Source organism: Labrus bergylta, chromosome 5, assembly GCF_963930695.1.
Source record: "Labrus bergylta chromosome 5, fLabBer1.1, whole genome shotgun sequence".
Classification (NCBI taxonomy): domain Eukaryota; kingdom Metazoa; phylum Chordata; class Actinopteri; order Labriformes; family Labridae; genus Labrus; species Labrus bergylta.
In genome coordinates this window covers 31,975,776-31,992,127 of record NC_089199.1, presented here as the reverse complement: position 1 = coordinate 31,992,127, position 16,352 = coordinate 31,975,776, and the positions used below count along the sequence as shown (strand labels likewise).

General features: G+C 44.3%; 1 protein-coding gene across 1 annotated transcript in view; it reads right to left on the bottom strand.

Moving 5' to 3' along the window:
- The window catches only part of mmp24 (matrix metallopeptidase 24), a 69,539-nt gene extending 59,973 nt beyond the window's left edge, over positions 1–9,566 (bottom strand). The window contains exon 1 of the mRNA XM_020653063.3: positions 9,131–9,566. Within this exon, the coding sequence (XP_020508719.1) occupies positions 9,131–9,274 (144 nt within the window). The 5' untranslated portion in view covers positions 9,275–9,566. The remainder of the gene's footprint in view (positions 1–9,130) is intronic.
- Positions 9,567–16,352: the final 6,786 nt, after the last annotated feature.

Sequence of the window (16,352 nt, the reverse complement as noted above, 5' to 3'; positions counted from 1 at the left end):
GAGAGGAAGAGGAGGTCTGATGGATGGATGTAGAGGAAGAGGAGGTCTGATGGATGGATGGAGAGGAAGAGGAGGTCTGGTGGATGGAGAGGAAGAGGAGAGGAAGAGGAGGTCTGATCTTTTGTTCTGTTATTGCAGATCTTCAGACACCTGTCATTCTTCTTCTGTTATTCAGAGTTTTGTCATCATCACTCCGACACTCTGATCAGAATATTCAATCATTAACCCGTCATGTTTCTTCCACTTCAGAAGCTTCACTCAAATCTCAGTCAGAGACGTTTGTTCCTGCTTTATTACTTCCTGGCTTGCCTTTAATTCCTCTTTTTAAGTCCTCACCTCGACCGTCTACAGAGTATCCAAAAAGCCTCCACACCATGCTGCTATAATGAATATAAACGTCTTCATTAGGGATTCTTAAAAACATTCACTTAATGTATGATCAGTGATGAACATTACGGCGCTGCGCTGTAATAATCTGTACAAGCTGCAGGCACATTATATAATTAAATTTACATCTCTGTGTGAAATTGTTTCCTCTCCCTGTGTGACCACAGTCGTCGAATGTAAACCGCGCTCCGTGTCCTGCAGCGCACCCGGGGAGCTCAGAGAGGAGCGAGATGCTTTTTCTCCCACTGAAAGAACCCATCTCTGATATCCATATTTAATTAGAACTGCACTTACATTTCCATCCTGCTCAGCTTCTCATGTCATGAGGCTTCACTGCACTGCTGGATTTCTCTATCGAGAGCTGCAACCTGCAGCTGGAAGTGCAGCGGGAATGCTGCAGGAAGCTGTGTTTTCATATCTTTAACTTAGAGGTGCCGTGCATGGTCATCTAAATGTTGCTCAAAAAACGTAATTTAGCCTGGTGGACTCATGAACACAGTGTTTCTGACATGAAAGGAAGAATGTGCGACATGTTCCACATAAATAAATCAGAAATCAAGTATATCCTGATGTGTAAATGTGTCTCTGAGTCCTGACTGTCTACAATGAGGGAGAAGCTCGAGTCCCGCTGGCTGTGTTGTTGTCAGAGCCGTGTTTACATGGACGGGACGGCCGGCTCCTCCCCTTGTGTATAAAAGCTGTTTTAGTCAAGAACTAGAGAGAAGAAGAAGAACATACTCACTGATTATTTGGATGTTAGTAAGAGTTTTTAGATCACGCTCATTCTGTGTCAGTTTATGTTCAATGTGAAGCTACGAGCGCTAACATTAGCATGCTAACACAGCAATGCAGGACACAGGTGATTGCAGCTCGAGCCGATGACAACTCTGTTATATATTTAATTTGGGCTGCAGTACCCCTTTTAAACGCTAGGTGTCAGAGTTACATATCACTCCTTTAAATGTAAAAATGTTCAAAAGAAAATGAGCACAGAAATTAAACTTTGATTCAATCCCGCTGCGCTGTGTTGAAGGTGTGACTGACATTTCAGAGACAAAAGGACTTCTTCAAAGAAACGAGGGCAGAGTTATAACAACTCTTCTTTTCTGGAAACCTCCTGAGTGTGGACAGTCACATCTCCCTCTGCGCTCCACTTGTTCCTTCTTTTTCTTTGGTTTGAACTTAATCTCTTCCCCTGCCTTCTTACAGTCTGCTTTTCTGTGCACGTCAATATTTCTTGTTCCATTTACATTTTAGTCTCGCTCTCTCTTTAACTCCTCTCCTTCTCTCTCTCTCTCTCCATCTTCATGCTAAAAGTATCTCCACTCTCTCTACCTTCGCTGCCTGACGTCCCGTCTTCTGCTGCAGTATTACACAACTCGCCCTCTTTCATCGTCTCACCCTTTTTACTCTCTTTGCAGGGCTTTATGCAAATGAAGATGATCCGAAAAAACCATGCAGATACATTTATACGAAGAAAGAGCTCAGCAGGAAACCTCACATTAAAGCAAACATCAACCATGAAAAAGAAAAACAAGTGATTTACAAACACACTCATGCACCAATAAACGTCTGGATGTTTTACACCTGCATCCCTCACATCTGCACACCTGAAAATATCTAGATCATTTCAGAAGGAATGCTGTGAGGATTCTCCTGACATGGATGTTCACACATGCACCTCACAGCAGGAGAATATCTGTCAGACGGGGGGGGGGGGGGGGGTGTCTCCCGAGGTAAGACAAGACGTAAAAAACAATGCAAAAGTAGCGGACGTTCATGTTTATCACACTTTAAAGGTGAATGACATTACCTTTACTAACTTTACTGAAACATGAGGATTTTTACAAACTGAGAAATTCCTGACCCTTCAGTTGTGACTTGTGACGATCAAAACTCGTGCAGAGCCGTGCAGAGAAGCTTAAACGCACAGTATATAAACTCCACCACCAGGGGGCTCTCAACCAAAATAATAACAAGGACTGTGTCGTCCTCACAACCACTGCCGTCCTCCTTCATGCACGGCCTGCTCCGACCTCTGGAGAAATGTTCTGATAAGTTTTATTCCCACTGGAGGCTTCTGCTTAATTACGTCGATAACTCTCTCAGAACGCTCCGTTTTGGTGTGTGTGTCTCTTTAAATGCAATGACCCCCCCCCGAGTTTTCCCCGTAGACATCACTCTTCTGTAGTCAGAATAAAAATGGCGGACCTGCGCAAAAGCTTTGCTCTAATCTGGGGGTGGAGTCTATGGGTGGAGATACCAGGGGAGGGGAGGGGATTTTTTTTTTAAAATCAGAATCCCACTGTGACATCACAAGGAGAGCACATTTGAAACAGAGCATTTTGCTCTGTGTTGTAAGACTTATGCAGACCACAAACAAAGGACTGGATGGGTTTATTTCACATGTTGTGGGTCAGTAGACTCTCAGGTTACCCAGATATATGTTCAAGAAAACTGTGAAAGTGGATTTTTCAGAGTATGTCCCCTTCAATACTTTAGTCCATCCTGATTGTTTTGGAAACTAAGGCCCTGACTCCATCTAGCGGTTTGTTCGTGTTTCTGAGCACCAACGTCTTTTTTCAACGAGTAGAGAGCGAGAACAAAGTGCAGCTCTCGTGCAAAAACGAGGTAAATATCATACTGTTTGAAATGAGCGCCGGTGACTTTAACGTCGCCGTATCTATGCACTAGGAGCGGCCGCAGAAAAGGGCGGAGCATCTGGTCACTTTTGCACTAAAGTCGTAGCGATGTTTACATCCAGACTTGTTGTGCAGAGATGCCGCAGCCGAACCAGAGTGAAGCATTTCATGTCGTAACATTTTAATTGGGTTTATCGAGTTCAGCTGAGTCACATCCCTGCTCCTCTGCGCTCCTTCAAACCGCTCGTTTGATGCAGTTTGTCCCTGGCTGGCTGGCTGCTATACAATACCCTCATCAAGCACACAATGACAAGTCCTCTTATTTACAGCTGCATCGCGCAGCCAGTGTGCGGTTAAGTGTGTGCGTTGGCGGGCGAGAAAGACAAAGGCGGGGAGAGAGAGGAGGGAAGTGAGAAAATCTTGAGACGGAGACGAGACAGATGAACAAAGAGCGGGAGAGAGGAAGGGCTGGAAGACAATCAGCCTGTCCATCAACAAACAGAAATGTTCCGAGCACAGCGGGCGGCCATCGCAGAAAAGTACACATGAATATTAAGCATGGGCGCCATACACGAGCGCTTCACTTTAAGTACGGCAAATAAACACAAAGATTAAGACTACTAGTAACAGTGTTGAATTCACACCCGCCCACACAGTGTACACGCGGCTCCGCTAAGTGCAGCATTGCAGGCTCATTTAGCCCACATCTCGGGTGTAATGTTGTGTTTACAACACCCCAGGGAGCAGCCTCTCTCCCTCAGCTCCTCTCCTCTTCCTCCTGAGACTGAGGAGGGAAAAAAACACACAGAAAGAAGCCCGGAGAGGTTTGGAAACACTTTTATCTTCTTAAAACATCCAACTTCTCTGGCTGCACACGTCGTCATCGTCATGGTGATCTGAATCTTTGTCTGTTTCTGAATCATTACATCATTTATATTCATCATAACAACATCTTTAGAAGCTCTGACAAGCGTTCCTTCTTTTACCTCAACATCATCACCATCATCATACCGGCTGCAGGTGCATGCACCTTTTCAGGTCTCGTCTTACTTGAAGGTGTAAAACTCACATCTCTAACATCGCTCCTGCACATGCACAAACAGGGTGTGTGTGTATTTCAGCCTCTGTGTGTGTGTTGCATAAATAGTAGAGAGTAAAAAAATGAATTTCCCCTCACGGGATTATCAGAGTGTACTTAATACCGAAATCATATCTCGCATAACACAACTGTCCAAAAGATTTAAGAACATAAAAATAATGTTGTAAAAATCATGAATCATGGGGCTGCACGCTGGAGCAGTGGTTAGCGCTGACGCCGCACAGCGAGGAGGTTTGAATCCCGGTCTGACAGGAGTCTCTCTGTGTGGAGTCTGCATGTTCTCCTCGTGCATGTGTGGGTTCTCTCCTGGTTCTCCGTCTTCCTCCCACAGTCCAAACACATGCTCGTTAGGTTAACTGCTGACTCTAAATTGTCCGTAGGTGTGAATGTGAGTGTGGCTGGTTGTCTGTCTCTAGATGTCAGCTCTGTGATTGGCTGGAGAACAGTCCAGCGTGTAACCCCGCCTCTCGCCCAATGACAGCTGAGATCGGCTCCAGCCCCCCTCTGACCCTGAACGGGGAAAGCGGTAAGTACAGACACCACTCCGAGTGTGATTACCAACTCATCAATTGATTATTCAACAGCAGCGTTCCACCATCACAGTCTGCATGTCATCAGCACACAAAGCGACTCGACAAAACAACAACAGCTTCCATCCCACAGAGCAGCAGGCGATACCTGCCAGCCAAAAAATATTCATTACACAACAGAGTAGTAGGTTGTGACCGCAGAAATCTGACCTGTTGTGTAAACAGACAAAAGGAGCATGAAGCAGTGAGTCAGACAAAGAGAGCTCGACGCCTCCTTCTCCCTCCGCTGCGTCTGCTCACCGAGCATCTGTGTTTCAGCGCGCCGAGTCGCTCCTCTGCGATTATGTGCTGAGAAAATAAAACCCGGAGTGTTTCTGTGTCGCTGCTGCTGCTACACCCTGAAGGTGAGGTGAGGAAGAAGACTGAAGAGTGTTCCATGGCTGAACGGGTCTCTGATGTACAGCTGACACAATTCCTGTGATGTGCAGCGCCTGATGCTGAGCCGATGTCGCTAATGCTACATGCTAACATGTAAGAATACACTATTTGTGGAGAAATGGCAGGTGTGTAAGATGAGCCTAAAGGTAAAGAAAGGAGAGGATTTGCAGCTTTGAAGCTAAACGCTGATGGATCTTACATGCAAAAAAGAACTTCAATCTTCATGCAGGATTTTGTCACAGGAAGTATTTTCATGGCGTTTAGTCCCGTGTTATGAACAAGCTAGACTTGAGTGCCGACGTAAAACTGATGAGGGTGCAGGATGCTCCAAACAAACTAATTTGTTGGGACACATTCAAAGGCAAAAGCTCACGATTCACTCCGACAAATGAAAAGTCGAGGAAGTTATTGTGTCTAACATGAGGCTCAAAAGCGCGAAACAGAACAGAGTCAGAAATCGGGGCGAGAGAAAGAGAGAAAGTGTGGGAATGACCAAGCAGCAACCTCCGGTCTTGAAATGAATTCTCAAAACAGGAACAACTAGCCTTCTTGGTTTACGCCATTAAAAGTAACTTCTTTGCTGTGTCTCTTTTTAAGAGAGAGAAAAGTGTAAGCACCAAACAATTCTCTTCTGCATTCTGATCACATTTTTGGCCCCAATTGGAGCATTTTCTTAATAATTTTGTTTTAGTATGTTTTTTTCTTGCTGCAGGCGCACTAAGCGCTGACGTCTGGAGCGCACCGATTGTCTTCAGGTGATCCGTGCTGCACAAAAACAATCAGAACGGAAAAAGTTTAGCCTTTCAGACCTAACAGCGGACATCTCTCCTTTTCCTCTCTTTCTCTCTCACAGTTCCATTGTTGCCAAACCCCGCCCTACTCTGTTTCTGATTGGCTAGTAACGTTGTTAGGTTGAGAACGAGAGCTGCGTCCTCGCAGAACATCGTTAGGTGAACTGTATTGATGCGATCCTCATCCAGTGTATCACACGTTCATTTATTTAACTGTGTCATTTTTTCCCCTCATGCCGGAGATCCAGCATGGTGCCGGAGTACTTGAAGCTCTGCTACCAGCGCCCCCAAAATCTGCATCCTTTAGCACCTGTGGTCAAAATGGTTTTCTTTTTCCCTTTTTAGAGAGAGAAAAAAAAACCCCTTGACTTCTGAGCCACGTTGTGTTGTGCACATTTTGAGTTTTCAAAAGGATATTTCGATGCTGAAATGTTGCCGACATATATGTGCAGTTCAAAGTGTGCAGGAGAGAGCATGTGTCTCCTTTACACCTTATGAAACAGATTTAGTATTTTTAAAGCTTCTATCGATCATTATAATAACAGAGACTGCATCGTTTAAAAACAGGTAGTATTGAAGTATCAAACAGTTTGAATAAACTTAGCACACTTTGACCTCTGCAACCGAGGTCACCACACGACCTCCACCTCGGAGTGTGACACAGTATCAGCAGAGAGTTTCAATATACAGAGGAATAATGTGAACCATGCATCACATGCCGCCCCGATCAGAGGCATCCCCGAGGAACAAAGAGTGTGAACCTTTAAAGCGGCTGCAGACGAGCCGTTCCCCAAACCTTAGAAAGCAACTAAAAAACACAAGATGACGCTTTTTATGATTTATCATTCATTGTCAATTAAGATCGACAGCAGGAGCCCACAATCCCATCTGATGTGTTTTCACCATCCTCACAACGCTTTGAGTATTTAATCCAGGAAAACAGGACCCTGATTTAGAGATCTAAATCTTACAAACACCGCGCGGCTGCACCGCAGACACAAAGGAAAGGCTGGGAGCGCGTTGAACGACTTCACAGGTACAGCTTTTGTTTGAAACATCACACGATGTCATTTGTTTTGAAGAGATGGAAGTCAGGCTTTGATGGTTTTATACAGAGATAAAAACTTTTTAATGCTGTTTTTAATTGAAGAATGTGTTTTGGATTCCACTTTGAAGCTGAACTGATGAAAACAAATGCTTGCTGAAATGACACCCAGCCTCAGGTTCTGTCTTTGCACAGAGGGAGATACATGTAAGGTACATCGATGTGTACGTTTCTTTGTTCCCCAGCATGCAAACAAAGGCAGTCCAGCACAAAGCAGAGGATTCATCACTACAATGATTCATTTTCTAGTCAACATAAGCGTCTAAATCATTATCATGATTATTTTTTTAGTTAAATGTTTTCGGCTTCGGCACCGATGGTCAGATTAAAGATATATTTCAAGAAGTCTCATTGGGGATATTTTTTGTGGGGGGGGGCGTGCTTTTGGGGCCTTTATGTTCGAGAGAGTAGGGAATGACATTCATAGGATTTGAACCTGGGAGCACCACAACATGGGGTACGCACACTAACCACCAGCGCCCTCACTCTCCATTTGTTCCTAGAAAATTTCCGACTGAGAGATTAACAAGGAAGGTAATCAGAGAAAGTCAGCGATTATTTTGGACTCCATTAGTGTCTTCAAAACCTTTTCACTTTGGAGCCACATGGTGACTAAATGATGAAGGAGGACGGGAATAGACAACTGCACTGTACATGTTGTGTGTGCAGCCACATTAACATGACATGTACCAACAATAGCTTTAGGAAGGATTATGATTTTCTCAGGGAAAAAAAACAACAACACGAACAAGGCTCAGCGCAAACATCTCATCCTTTGTACAGCAGCGTGACATTCCCCGGCTGTTAGCAGCCACGCTCCACACAGCCACAGGCGCTCCCTTTGTCTGAATGAAAGTGTCACAAGCAGCACAAACATCACTTAATAAAAAAACACGGCTCATGGTGTCTCCCGGGGCTCAGAGAATACAGTGAGTTCTTCATAATACAGTAAATGACCACAATTACCAACAAAGGGGGTCACACAGTCACAGGGTCACATTTTATTTCCCCCTCATATCCAACAAAGAACATCCCTCAAACATCTGCCCTCACTGGCTGCCATGTGCAGGACAACTTAAAAAAAAAAACAGAAAAACATCAGTCTGCACCTCTTTTCTTCTTCTCTCCTCCAACTCGCTGCCATTTCCATAAATTATGGAGGGAGGGATGCTATATTTGGAGCCAGCGAAGGGAGCGGAGGGGGGGCTTTGTTCAGCACACATGAAAGCAGCTCTCTCATTCAGGTTCACTGTAATGCTCCGTGCATGCTGATGGCTATTTACTGACAACGTGGGACGGGAGCTCAATACAGAGACTCCTCCAGTCAAGGAGGATGGAGCACACACACAGAACCATTTGCATGTGCACATCGGTGCGTTTTTAACCCTCACTGCCTATTGTGTGCGGGTTTTATTGCGCACAAGAGACATGGGATTAAAACCCCATCAACCAGTGCAATTAACATCCTGTAAATCATTCAAGCTTCTGCTGGAGCCGCTTCTAATGAGGGTGTTTGACACATGCAGCACCTCACCATCTTGGACTGACTCCCTCCACCGCTTAAAAAAAAGAAAACCAGCGGAGGGAACATTATCTGGTGGGCTCAACAGTCTCTTTCAGCAGAGCTGTGAGGCCCTTGACCGTACAGAGACAATGCACCCGATGAGATATTTAGCCACCTTTGTTTGTAATTAGAAATATTCACTGATAGGCCGGCTGGAAACAAAAGAGCAGAGCGAGGACGACTCAGCCGAGCGCATCCAGCGCTGCTCTCTTGTTCGTCTGCTGTAATTAATTCAGCTCACTAACTCGTAAATCTTTTATGTCCCTGTCCCTCCTCCTCCACGCTAGGTATCACTTTCGCGGCAGGAGGAAGGGAAAAAAAAACACACAGGCTGATGGAAATATAAAAACATCTCCAGGAGCGCGCCACTCCGCTCCAACCTGCGCGTTAAAGACAGAGCCGAATCAGTACACATGTCTGAGAATAAGAGGGCAAACGAAAGGGCAGTGATGAACTAAACACACGTACATGGCCCTGACTTTTCCTCCCTCCTCACAACGACCATGTTTGTGTTTTTGGGTGTAGGGGTGCGTCTACATTGTGCGCCCATTGAAACGCGTCTCTCTCCGCCTACCTCCACAATCAGCGTGTTCTCCTCCCCGCACACAGAAACGACCCAGAACAAAATGGGAAAGTAGCAGGTTTTCCAGCAGAATCCCGGGAGCCCCGCTTTCCTCCGCCGCTTCACGCCTCCTCCTCCTACTCCTCCCGTCGCCATGGCTGTGTCCCCGAAATCCCCCCCACTCCTCCGCCGCTTTCCGCCAGTGATTTCCAGGCTCCTGCTCCGCTTGTTTACCGGAGAAGACAGTCCGAGTGTTCCTGCTTCATCCCGTCGACCCGTCTCTCCTTCTCTACACTGTGTTGTTTACGGTGTCGCTCACTCTCTCCCGGTTCGCCAGTGCAGACGCGCTATTGGTTTCCAGCACTCGCCCAGTGCGCAGGCTCATTAAGGTAGAGCGGAACAGCTGGGGGAGCCTGGCTACAAGAGAGTGGGGATGCAGGTTGGTCGGTCTGCGCGGGTATCATTGAGGAGGAGAAAGAGGGAGGGACGGAGAGAAGAGAGAGAGAGAGAGAGAGAGAGAGAGAGAGAGAGAGAGAGAGAGAGAAAGACGTGATGGATGTTGTTGCAATGGCGCCTTGCCAACACCAGGAGCGCTGCAGAAGCACAAAGACATCTCTGTTTCTTTCTCAACATTAAACTGTAAAATCAGGATCTGAAATAATGCACAACGAAAAAACGATTTATAATGAAGAGGTTGATTACAGCTAAAATGTTCATATTCTTCAGTGTGTGTGTCTTGTGAAGGGTTAACTCGGGAGAAATATGATGATTGCTTTCTAAGGCTGGCCACACACTAGACGGTTTTCAAATCTTAAAGTCTTTATTTGTGATTTTTCACACTTAAATGTAGAAAACAAGTATATCCTCTGAAAATAACTCTGTGAGTCATGACTGTCTACAATGGGTGTAACACCCGAGTCCCACTGTCTGTGATGTTTTCAGAGTTTTCAGAGTCCTACCTTCACTTTGTTTACATCGCCAGGACGGCCGGCTGACTCCTCCCCTCGTGTATAAAAGTTGTTTAATTGAGGGACTAGAGAAAAGAAGAATAACATACTGTACTCACTGCTTAACTGTGTTTCTAGATCACGCTCATTTCAGGTAAATTTACATGCAGTGTGAAGATACCAGCAGAATAAAGATCGCTAGCATTAGCATGCTAACACAACAATGCAGCGCAAGTTGTTTTGGTTTCATGCTGGTGCTCAAGGGCGACATCTGCTGGATCAAAACATCACATATAAAGCCTTTAACCATTTTAAAGAACATGGGAGACCACAGACATGAGAACAGTTTCAACCCATTTTTTTTACATTATAATCCTCTGAACGCACACACTAGATGCTTCGAGCACACTACGAGACAACACACGTGCTGTTTGTAGTTACGATTTCAGAGAGACTCCAGATCTCGCAGAAACCTCGAGTGAACAAACGTGACTTCAGAAGAAAAACAAATATGGACGATCAATGTCGACAGCTGGCCTGTGTTTCTGTTTTGCAGCGAAAAACAAAAAAAACGTGGTCCTCTTTATAGTCCACTTATTGGCTCGGGGGAACAGATGTGTTTATGTTGGCTTCATGTTTGTGAGCTGTGAAAGTACACAACATCAGGTTGGAGACGCTTCCCGCTCTTTCTGCTCTCATTGTGAGCCAATAGACGTTGGATGCAGCCTGATCTGGAACTGTAAATATCATTGGGAGACCGAGGAGGCTCCAACTCTATATATAGGGGCAGTGAAATAATCATATTAACACCACACACTTGATGATTATTAAATTGTCTTAGCTCCTTTTAGATTCGCAGGTCAGGGCAGGACTTTAACACCCCTGTCTCGCCCACAATCTACTGTTGTCATTATTTTCTTTAAAACACCTGAAAAAAGTGGGCCGTCTTATATTCAGGGTCTAGTCTTTTTAAATGGCAAAATACGTTCACAACAAAAGCTGCTAATACAGCGGGTGCACTGCTCATGACTGAGGCCAGCTGTCAATCAAAGCTGCAGTGCCGGGGGAGAGACACCAGGGGGAGACAACACAGGACATCTATCATACTCACTTTCAGCTTTAATGAGGTCAGTCTGGGACACCTGTTGAGAAGTGTTGTGAGATGTGTAGCTCAAAAACCTCCTTATTTATCTGATACTGGCGTCAGTAATAGCTCTCATTTCAGCCTCTGCCTGAAACGCTTTATTTCAGCTGCTGTCTCTTTAAGGCCCCGCCTCCCCACTTACCTCCTTTCCTCTGATTGGCCAGCTCTGTGTGCAGTCGCAGGTACATTTTGAGTGAGTGTCCGGGTTGGGCGTGTCCTACAACTTTGCTCCATGCTTTGCTCTGATAGGTCAACAGAACGTCAGGTTCTGTCCAAGTCTTGCCAAGTTCAGAGCAGCAGGAAACCACGTCCAGGGATTTCACCTATGTATCTTGTGTGTAAAAACTTTGCTGAGGTTTAGTATGAACATCCAGCATCAAAACTTTATGTGTTAGTATTTAAAAATGGGTCAGCAGAATAAATCTCCTTTAAGGTTTGTTGTTAATTTTAGTGAGGGTGATATCAGCCAATCATTGACTCATCGCCTCAGAACCTCAAATCTGAAACGCTGCGTTTAGCAACACCTAACATCAATTAACATATTTTAAATGCCAGAGACGACAGCTTTGACTGACTTATATGTCACCTCATTTTCACATATATCCCATTAGCACCTTTATATGTGCTAAATTGTGTGAGTGTGTGTGTGTGTGTCAATTAATCAGTGGGAGGATTAGCTTAAAGGCAAGGTTGGTAATTTCCTCCAGATCCACTTTTTAAGATTTAGGTTGAAATTGTCTTTAGGTCCTGACAGACATTAATAACTCATGTTGTCTGAAAAAGGAACAAAGAAAATCCATCATCTGTATCAGTTGTAAGCCTGTAAAAACTTTGAACAATGTCTGCCACGAGGTACCAATCTGATGAACCAATCAGACGCCTCCCTGTCTCCCTGCTCGTTCTCTACCACTTGCGTGCACAAGCCCACGCTCAAAGCGCGTCACAGATAACCGAGTTTATACTGTGAGTTTGTTGTTGGCTGTTATGAGTAGTAAAATAGTCAAGTTTTTTTTAACATGTATTATGATAACATTTTCTGCAGCGGGAGAATGATGACGATGACCCACGCTATGATGACATGTTTTACCTTGACATCAGTGCTGGGTGTAATTCAAAATATTCCTGTATCAACTAAAGCGCTGAGAGAAGAGAAAACACAATATATTTTTTTTGTGACATGCACAAAGATAACACCAGTTGCACGCCGGTCGCAGGATGTGAACGTTATCATCCTCTCCTGCTCGCTCATGGTTCAATTTCCTGGATATTTCCAGCTGCATTCCCACATCAGCTCTCCCTGAGATTTACAAAGCACTTTGGTAAATGGCTCCTTGAGCATGCATTTCAACTGTCTTCTGACGACTCAAAGAACTGCATGGCAGGTCACACCTACACATGTACACACTGATGGTAGAGGCTGCTGAGTTCAGAAATATTCTTATTCCTACGAGAGATTCAGACTTTTGAGAATCAGTCGATTGTAAGATGATGACGATCAAGAGTAAAGAATATCTTTTCCACTTTTCAAACAGTCCCCCTGTGGTCTAAATGAAACATCTGTGCTGTGCTTTGGTCAAAATATAACATGAATCAAGCACCAGAGGAGGTTTGTGACCCTGTATAAACCAGCTCTCTCAGAACGCTCCGTTTTGGTGTGTGTGTCTCTTTAAATACAACAACCCCCCCCCCCCCCCCCCCGAGTTTTCCCCGTAGACATCACTCCTCTGTAGCTGGAATAAAAATGCCGGACCTGCTCAAAAGTTTTGTTCTAGGCTGGGGGTGGAGTCCATGGGTGGAGATACCAGGGGAGGGGAGGGTATTTTTTTTTTTTTACCAGAATCCCACTGTGACATCACAAGGAGAGCACATTAGAAACGGAGCATTTTTCTCTGTGTTGTAAGACTTGTGCAGACCACAAACAAAGGACTGAATGGGTTTATTTCACATGTTGTGGGTCAGTAGACTCTCAGGTTACCCAGATATATGTTCAAGAAAACTGTAGAAGTGGATTTTTCAGAATATGTCCCCTTTAAAACATATGGGAAAACCAAAGCGTCTCAAGACCACTTTTTGAAGGTCTCTGTCTTGTCTTGGAATTGAAAGCATTTTTACTCCATCTTGACTCGGTCTTGGACTGGGCAGACTCCAGATTTTAAATCGGTACTAAATGAGTACACGCCCCCTGCACACAACATGATGATTTTTCAGTGATATTTAAGATCTTGGTCTTGTCTCTGTCTCGCCCTGCCTTGGTCTTGGTCTCGCTCTTGACTCGGTCTTTATTCCTTAATGTCTTGGTCTTGTCTCGGTCTTGGAGCACTCTGGTCTCAGGTATGTCTTGGTCACGGATAGTGTTGTCTTGACTACGACGCTACGACTCAAAAAGGCAAAGCGCTTACAATAATTATCAAAATGACTGATAATCACAGGAAGTTATAGCAGCACTCAGACCACAGCCAGAAGAAAGAGGCCAACAGAAAGGAGAAATTCATTTTTCTGAGAAATCACCCATGAACCTACCTGAGCTGCCCTTTCCTTAAATACACCGTGGCTGCTGTCAGGCAGGAAATCGATGTAATGAAAGTCCTGTTGAGCAGCACTCCACAAGTCCAAACATATAATCAAATCTACAGACTTTCAGAAGTAGCAGGAGGAACCCGCTGCTGTGTGCGTCATTGCTGGACTATTTCTCTCACATGGTTTAACAGACTCTTAAATTATGAATGAATGGGTATTGATTCATGTGCTTTATCCTCAGGTGCTCTTATATGTTGATGTTATATGTAAAAGAACTGAGGTCTACTGCCACGTTGTTTTTAATTTAATGAACTATAAGATTGAAGTTAGTACTTTTGTATTGTTAAAAAAGTTGATTTATTGTGTTAGTCCGACTAAAACGTGAACATGTTACTCTGACTGAAATCAAAATGTTTGTTGTCGGAATATCACGCCTAGATAATGGAGTCAGGGGTCGATTTACTCGAGCATGTTTACACCTCAGTTGTCCCCAAACTGGCCGAGGTGTTCTAAACATGCGTCACAGTCCGGCGGCTTGAAAAAGCCAAAGCAGGAGGGCAAAATCCTGCAGTTCGTCGAGGGACGGCTTGAAGTCACATGCACACCACAACCAAAAGAACAGTTTTCCATTTAAACACGGCTCTGACAACAACACAGCCAGCGGGACACACTCACTCATTGTAGACAGTCATGACTCAGAGACATTTACACAGGACAGACTTTATTCATGATATATTTATGTTTCTTTATTCTTTCTTTAAGGCAGTTCTCATCTTCTGTGACCTATTTATTTCCATCTTGTACATCTCTTCTTCACCACGTGAGTCAGCTGTTGCCTTCACCAACACTTCCTTCCCACTCTGCATCAATCATCATCTGTCGGCTTAATTCACCAGTCTAACCAATAGTGGGCCATAACACTTCTTATTTTTTTCATTGTCTTTCAGTATGTTACATGCACAGTTAAGTCAAGCTTTGGTCAAAGCTCAATTGGGCCATGTCATTGGACCACAGTCCCTGTCCCAGTAAGCAGGCACTGGGGGAGAATCAGCTTATTGACAAAAGTATGTCTGACTCTGCTTTATTAGGTGGCGATATGTCCCCCTTTCAGCTAGCTACTATTGCACCTTCCTCTGGTTCATCTATCTGGTCGACCAGCAAACAAATGACAAACAAGTAAGCAAACCGCAAACCGCTTATATGTTGAACGACGAAAACGTGGACAACTTTACAGCTCTGAACATGTCGTACAAACTGTATGCTTTACTTTAGGTACAGATTAGATTCACGCTATGCCTCGTGCTTGTAGTGATATCATTTCTGCTGTTGGACTTCTGGATCATAGCTCGGCGACCCTCCTTCACCCCGGTCACCTCCAGTCCAGCTCAGCAGAGTTCAGATCCAGCCTCAGAAACCCACTCCTCATCACATCCTGCATTCTTCTATCACCATCACCACCAGGGTCTAGACTCCATAGTCTCTCCTGAATTAAATGTTAAAGGCTTTATTTATATATATATATATATATATATATATATATATTTTATTTTATTTATTTATTTTTTTTTTTTGATTTTTTGATCCAGCAGATGTCGCCCTTGAGCACCAGCATGAAACCAAAACAACTTGCGGTGCATTGTTGTGTTAGCATGCTAATGCTAGCGATCTTTATTCTGCTGGTATCTTCACACTGCATGTAAATTTACCTGAAATGAGCGTGATCTAGAAACACAGTTAAGCAGTGAGTACAGTATGTTATTCTTCTTTTCTCTAGTCCCTCAATTAAACAACTTTTATACACGAGGGGAGGAGTCAGCCGGCCGTCCTGGCGATGTAAACAAAGTGAAGATAGGACTCTGAAAACTCTGAAAACATCACAGACAGTGGGACTCGGGTGTTACACCCATTGTAGACAGTCATGACTCACAGAGTTATTTTCAGAGGAGATACTTGATTTATATTATATTTAAGTGTAAAAAATCACATATAAAGCCTTTAATGTATTTTATCGTCCAGTTGAAGTCGGACATATCGATTGTCTCTCAGCTCTGTGCATCCACGGTGTCTGGTTACACATCTTTGTTTAATTAACTCGTTAACACCTCTCTCCCCTCCTCTCCTAACCCTTGTGGCCTTCGATACTCTTTTCTATCCTTTTTGTATTTCTCGGAATCATCTTTATTTTCATCTGATATCTCTTCTCTCAGTTCTTGTGTTCTTCCTGTCAGTCAGTCAACGCGTTCACACCGCCCCCTCCCTCCTGTTCGGTTCTCGCGGCTTCTAATTTCGGGGTTGTGACCCACATATCCGCAAGCTGACATGTTTCGAATCTGGTCCAGTACTCAGACTCCTTCTGTTCTGAAGCCTCGAGTGTGAACACATATTTATCAGAGCCCAGGGTATGATGTAATTATCAGGTAAGCACATATATACAAAAAACACACAGAGTGACATCATCAACACACACATACTGTACACACTCTGGCTTTAAAGTGAGTCTTAGCTCACAGATTTCAATTCAGAAACACATCAGGCACTGTCCAACGGGCTTGTGTTTTTTTTTTGTCTTTTTTTAGGATTGAGCCAAAGGCTTTAAGTAAAATGAGATCCGCCATTTTCAAGTCAT